The sequence below is a fragment of the Malus domestica genome, chromosome 09 (genome assembly GCF_042453785.1).
Source record: "Malus domestica chromosome 09, GDT2T_hap1".
NCBI classification, from domain to species: Eukaryota; Viridiplantae; Streptophyta; class Magnoliopsida; order Rosales; family Rosaceae; genus Malus; species Malus domestica.
In genome coordinates, this window is record NC_091669.1 from 14,386,878 (window position 1) to 14,394,413 (window position 7,536).

Genomic DNA, 7,536 nt, shown 5'->3' on the forward strand with positions numbered 1-7,536 from the left:
CAAGGTTATCTCTCTAACTTTTACATTTATATAACACGTTATCAGCACGAGTCTCTAAATATAACCATGTCTCATTTACATTCACTAAACAAAAAGGAAATCATTCTCTCATTTCTCTCCACCGAACGAAAAAAAAAAGTTTCCTCTAAGGTTTTTCCTGTTCATCTTCTTCCTCTACCTCAAATGCGCGGTATACCCTCGCGACGAACTATTTGCTCCATGCCTACTTATAGTCCTCCAACTAGCGGTTACATACATCTTTGATTACTTGTTTGGTTTAGATATTGATTACTAACCCAGTATTTATTTATGTTGATTTTACTGCAATCCAAGATGGTGCGGTACAATCGCCCATCTTGAACTGCAAATTTCATCTTACTGCGATCCAAGATGGTGCGGTATCATCGCCTATCTTGGACTGCAGATCTACTTTTACTGCAAATTTCAGGTGGAGCGGTATAATCGCCCACCTTGTTCTGCAAATTTACATTTACCTGTTGTTTAATTTCATTGCAACTTTAGGTGGTGCGGTATAATCGCCCACCCTGCTCTGCGTATTTCAATTTTCTTGCTACTTGAGTGGTGCGGACTAATCGCCCATTCCATGTTACATTCTTTCAATGAGAATGGTGCGGTACAATCACCCTTCTCATTCACCCTGAAAATCTCGAGCCAGAAGTTTCGAGTGCTTATCATTTTGGCCTGAAGATCAAAATGAAAAATTTGTAAGAACCAGAATTTCTAACATTACATTCCTCCAAGAATACATATTATTGCAAGTTCTTACACATCTCATTTTCTTTCAGAAAAGAAAATGGCGAACTTGGCAAAGCTTGAATATGCTGCCTTGGACATTACCGGGAAGAATTACCTTACCTGGGTACTTGATACCAAGATCCATCTGGAAGCAGGGAATCTTGGAGATACCATCAGGGAAGAAAGCATCTCATCCTCTCAAGATCGGGCGAAGGCCATGATCTTTATTCGCCGCCATCTTGATGAGGCACTAAAGAGTGAGTACTTAACGGTTGAAGATCCATTAGCTCTCTGGGAGGCCTTGAGAAGCAGATACAATCACCAGACAAAGGTGATTCTTCCAAAAGCTCGCTATGAGTGGTCTCACCTGAGAATTCAGGATTTCAAATCAGTGGCGGAGTACAATTCTGCGTTGCTGGAAAAGACTTACAGCACATTTCATGCCAATAACGTGCTCCTGTAGCAGCAGTATAGAGCGCGAGGCTACACTGAATACAACCAGCTGATATCTGTGCTCCTGGTAGCTGAACAGAACAATGAGCTCCTGATGAAAGACCATAATTCCCGACCTACTGGATCTGCACCATTCCCAAAAGTGAATGCTGTTTCCCTCGAAGTGAACGCCACATCCTCTGGTGGTGATTATCATAAACGAGGACGTGGCCACAAACGAGGTCGATGGAATAGGAAAGGCAAGAACCATGGTGGTCAGTTTCACAACCAGGTTCCGAGGCATAATTCTGGCCCGAGCTTCAAAAATGTGAATCGTCACAAAGGCAAAGCTCACATGACCAATGCTCCCAGGAACTCTAAAGGAGCCTGCTATAGGTGTGGTGGCAATGGGCATTGGGCGCGAACTTGTCGTACCCCAAAACATCTGGTGGAGTTGTATTAAGCTTCCCTCAAGAAGAAGGGTGTCGAGACCAATTTTCTCGACCAGGCTAAACCAATGGATATACCTGATCCAGTGTTTGATTTATCAGGGCAATTTGACGCAACTCACCTCGATGTTTCAGACTTCATTATGGAAAGGGGGAATGAAGTATATCGGTCCGACTAAATCGTTTATGTTTGATGTACTTTTATTATGCTGAACTTGTTGTCTAAAACTAGTGGCATGTAAATTTCCTGTTATAAATTGTTTGTTAACTGTGATTCCATTTACTCAGAAAGCATGGATAAAAATTGTGGTTATTCTCAGAACATGAGAAATGGCGGAGATATTTGTCTTGCAGACAGTGCAACCACACACATAATACTTCGTGATCGAAAGTATTTCTCAAGCTTAATGCTTACAAGAGTAGGGGTAACAACTATATCAGGACCTTCAAATGTGATTGAAGGATCAGGGAAATCCCATATTATGTTACCAAATGGAACAATATTGTCCATACAAAATGCATTGTATGCTACTCGATCTACTCGAAATTTGTTGAGTTTCAAAGACATACGTCTAAATGGATACCACATTGAAACGAAAAGTGCAGAAAATGTGGAGTATTTATGCATTACCTCCAATGATACCCAGAAGCGTATATTGGAGAAGTTGCGTGGTTTTTCGAGTGGATTATATTATACATACATAAGGACAATTGAATCACATACTGTCATGAACCAGAAGTTCATTGATTCAAAAGTTTACATGCTTTGGCATGACCGTCTGGGTCATCCAGGATCTACCATGATGTGTAGGATCATTACCAACTCTAATGGACATCCATTATTGAGCAGAGACATTGCTATCTCAAATGATAACCCTTGCAAGGCTTGTTCTCAAGGGAAGTTGGTAATAAGACCATCACAACTAAAGGTTGATGCTGAATCCCCATCATTTCTGTGAAGAATTCAAGGGGATATTTGTGGACCTATTCAACCATCTTGTGGACCATTTCGATATTTTATGGTTTTGGTTGATGCATCCACCAGATGGTCACATGTTTGTCTCTTGTCTACTCGGAATATAGCTTTTGCGAGACTTCTTGCTCAGATAACTAAGTTACGAGCACAGTTCCCAGATTATCCCATTAAGTCAATCCGACTTGATAACGCTGGTGAATTTACGTCTCAAACCTTTGATAATTATTGCATGACATTGGGCATTGATGTTAAACACCATGTTCCTCATGTCCATACTCAAAATGGTTTAGCAGAAGCATTGATCAAGCGGCTTTAGTTAATAGCCCGCACTCTGCTTATGAAAACCAAATTGCTAGTTTCTGCATGGGGACATGCCATCCTACATGCTAAATCATTGGTTCGATTGAGACCTATAGCCAACCACCAATACTCCTCAATACAACTCGTGTTTGAACATCAGCCAAACATTTCACATTTACGAGTTTTTGTTTGTGCTGTTTATGTGCTTATTGCACCCCCGCAACGCACTAAAATGGGACCTTAGCGTAGACTGGGAATTTATGTGGGTTTTGATTCACCATCTATCATTAGATATTTGGAACCCTTGACAGGTGATATGTTTACAGCTCGTTTTGCTGATTGTCATTTTGATGAGACAGTCTTCCCATCGTTAGGGGGAGAAAAGACCGTTCCAGAAGAACGGAAAGAACTGACATGGGTTGTTCCCACCTTGTCTCATTTTGATCCTCGAAGCATTCAATGTGAAAATGAAGTAAAGAGGATCGTTCATCTTCAAAGCATTGCCAATCAAATGCCAGATGCATTTAATGATGCTATGAAAGTGACAAAATCGCATATACCAGCTGCAAATGCACCTGCTAGAATTGATGTCCCTATTAGACAAAGTAAAGTGGCAGCGAATGATTCATCTGGTGCACGCCTGAAGCGTGGTAGACCACCAGGTTCAAAAGATTCAGCCTCTCGAAAGAGAAAGACAAGGGCACAACTGAATCCAAATGAAATCATTCAGGAAGAAAGAATGAATGACAAATCCACAATTCATGATTCTAGACTTCCAGAAAAAGAAAATGTCCTCGATGAGACATATGTCCCTGAAGAGACAGGAGTACATGAAAGCAAAGAAATCTCTATAAATTATGCATGTACTAATGAATTGTGGGATTGGAATGAAATAATCATTTATGATATGTTCGCATTCGCAGTAGCCACTGAAATCATATTAAGTGATGATATTGAGCCCCACTCTGTTGATGAGTGCAAACAGAGACAAGATTGGCCTAAGTGGAAAGATGCAATCTAGGCAAAATTAAATTCCTTGGAAAGGCGAAGTGTTTTTGGACCAGTAGTCCAAACCCCGCCTGATGTAAACCCCATGGGTTACAAATGGGTATTCACAAGGAAACGCAATGAGAAAAAACGAGATTGCTAAATACAAAGCACGACTCGTTGCACAAGGTTTTTCACAAAGACCTGGAATTGATTATGAGGAGACATACTCTCCTGTAATGGACGCAATTAAGTTCCGTTACTTAATAAGTTTAGTGGTTTCAGAAAAGCTTGACATGCGACTTATGGATGTCATCACTGCGTATCTATATGGAGAATTAGATACTGACATATACATGAAAGTCCCAGAAGGATTTAAGTTGCCTGAAACAAGTAACAAACCAAGAGGTATGCTCTCGATCAAATTAAGGCGATCATTGTATGGGCTGAAACAATCTGGACGAATGTGGTATAATCGTCTCAGTGAGTATTTGATCAAAGAAGGATATATCAACAATGTCATTTGCCCTTGTGTATTCATTAAGAAATCCAACTCTGGATTTGCTATAGTGGCAGTATATGTTGATGATATGAACCTAGTTGGAACTCCTGAAGAGCTCCATAAAACTGCTGAATATCTGAAAAGCGAATTTGAAATGAAAGACCTTGGGAAAATAAAATATTGTCTCGGCCTGCAGATCGAGCATTGTGCTAGTGGAATTTTGGTCCACCAATCAGCTTACATTGAAAAAATTCTGAAGCGATTTGGCATGGATAAAGCTTATCCACTCAGCACACCAATGGTCGTTCGTTCTCTGGACATTAAGAAAGATCCATTCCGTCCAAAAGAAGATGATGAAATGGTCCTTGGTCTAGAAGTACTATATCTGAGTGCAGTAGGTGCTTTGTTGTATTTATCACAATGTACTAAACCAGATATAGCTTTTTCAGTCAACTTGTTAGCCAGGTATAGCTCTGCTCTAACAATCCGTCATTGGAAAGGTGTCAAAGATGTATTGCGATACCTTCGTGGGACAACAGATATGGGTCTCTTTTACTCAAAGAACTCCACAAATGATCAGGTCCTTGTTGGATATGCAGATGCTGGTTTCCTCTCTGATCCGCATAAAGCCCGCTCACAAACTGGATATGTGTTCAAGAATGGAGATACAGCAATCTCATGGCGCTTAACAAAGCAAACCTTAGTTGCTACATCTTCAAATCATTCAGAAATACTTGCTTTACATGAAGCAAGTCGTGAATGTTCTTGGTTAAGATCAATGATCCATCATATTTGGAATTCATGTGGTCTACCTTCGAAGACTGATAATCCAACTATCATTCATGAAGATAATGCAGCCTGTGTTGCCCAAATGAAGGAAGGATTCATCAAGGGTGATAAGACTAAACACATATCTCTAAAGTTTTTCAGTGCACATGAGCTTCAGAAGGCTAAAGTTATTGAAGTCAGACAAATCCGTTCTAATGAAAATCTAGCAGACTTGTTCACCAAGTCCCTACCAAAATGCATGTTTCAGAAGTTAGTGCAAAGTATTGGATTACGTCGACTTACCAAACAACTAAGTTTGGAGAATGCGGAATCAGGGGGAGATACATCGCAGGGGGAGCATCCATGATACATGCTTGTTGTACTCTTTTTCCTTCGATTAGGATTTTTCCCACTGGGTTTTTCCTATCAAGGTTTTAACAAGGCAACATAAGTATACTGAACACTATATCAACAATCCAGGTAAAGTTGTATTCTTTTTCCTTCGCTATGGCTTTTTCCCACTGGGTTTTTCCAAGCAAGGTTTTAACGAGGCAACTGATGTTGATATGTGGGCATCCAAGGGGGAGTGTTGAAAATACTAGTGGGTATTGAATGCCCACGTAGAAACTGAAAACATTGGTAGCAGTTTTCCAACATTGGTAGAAGTTTTCAATGACCATGCAAATTGGAAAGTGACTTTGGATGCAGGAGATCATGTTTGTCAAAGGTTACATGCTGTAAATTTCCATATGTAATTAATACGGTTGTTTGAGTTGCTCTATAAATAAAGCACTCGAATGCAATCAAAGGATACGGAAAAACAGATCAATAATATCATCCATCCCCCCTCTTTAATTTGCCATCTCCTTGTGTTTTAATTACAGTGTGATATTTTACCTCTGCTTCAGTCTACTCACTATCAAGGTTATCTCTCCAAATTTTACATTTATATAACAGAAACTAATTTTTCTTTCCTAACACAACAGACCAGCCATCAGCATCTCCAAGAGTTATTTTAAAACTTAACTGGTTCTTTTTTCTTTTTCTTTTTTTGAACAAAAATTATTATCTACACTAAGGAGTTGGGGAAGTGGGCTAAATCTCAAAATAGCTAGCAATAATGTGATTTAAATACTATTATACCGTAGTACTAAGTGGCAAAATTTAGTTGGTTTAGCTAGTGAATAGTGCCAAAGAATTATTTTATCTAGCTATGTAAACTTTTTTTCAAAATAATAAATTTCATTAATTGAAAAGGCTAGTACAAAATAAAAAAAATTAAAAAAATTAAAAAAAACCTAAAAAGCAGTCCAAAGCAACCAAGTACAAGAAAAACTACAACAATTCAAATACAATAAAAAAGTCACTCAGTATTATGGTCTGGTGGTATTCCTCTTTACTTAGAAGTGAGAGGTCTTAGGTTTGAATCTCGTGGATGATGAATTCGATACCAAATTAGGCTGCCCATTGTGTGGCTTAGCCGAACTTCCCATTTCCTTAGTGTAAAAATATTAATGTACTCAAAAAATACAATAAAAAGGTCCAAAAGTAGCTAGACCACTACAAGTAAAACCTAGATCTAAAAGATCGTTGGCTCCACCAAACAGCTGCGCCCCCATCAAAAAGACTAGACGAACCCACAAAATGACTAGATGAACCGGAATGTGGGTGAACAAATCACCCACGCAAAAATACGCTATAATGATCCTACTAAATAACAATGCTAATAACACTTTTACACCACCCAACGCCAAAGCGCTCCCAAGTCGAGTAGTAGAGGTTGATAGTTGAAAACTCGCAACGAAAGCAACATCTAAGTAAAAGAGGAGCATGAAAGCTCAAATGTGAGATAAGCTCAAAACAAAAACAAAAAAGAATTGAGACAAAAGCTCAAGGAAAAAAAAACAAGGGCCAAAGTAAGATACAAAAAAACTAAAAGGATAACAGAGAAGGAGAAGCATTTGGGGTTGGTAAGGAGGGGGTGGGAGGGGAGGTTTGCCACTGACCCCCACCTAAAAGTAAGAGTCGGTAGCAATGGGAGTTAGCTTTCTTTTGTGTTTTCAGCAAGAGAGGAATTGTTTTATTTCCCCAATTTAACTTATTATTTTGAACACCCTCGCTATTTTACTAGGGCTGGAAACTTTTCCCTAAAATCCCAAACCAAACTAAAAAAATCTATATCCCATACCGAAAAATTCACAAACCCATAATACCAAAATTTCGAGACTCCATACTGAAGCGATATCGAAATTTTCGGTAGGGATTCGGTCTGAGCAATGCATTAGTTCGGGATCCTGAACCAAATCGATTTTGATTTTTTTATTTACAAGTTAGGGTTAATTTTCACCCGTTGGATTGCTTTAGAA

At 39.2% G+C, this 7,536-nt stretch overlaps 1 protein-coding gene across 1 annotated transcript; it reads left to right on the forward strand.

The window, feature by feature from the left end:
* Window positions 1-814: 814 nt before the first annotated feature.
* Window positions 815-1,816, forward strand: LOC139187788 (uncharacterized). Its single transcript, XM_070804382.1, has 3 exons — window positions 815-1,207; window positions 1,289-1,619; window positions 1,740-1,816. Exons 1-3 carry the CDS (start codon window positions 815-817, stop codon window positions 1,814-1,816), a joined length of 801 nt encoding a protein of 266 aa, XP_070660483.1.
* Window positions 1,817-7,536: the final 5,720 nt, after the last annotated feature.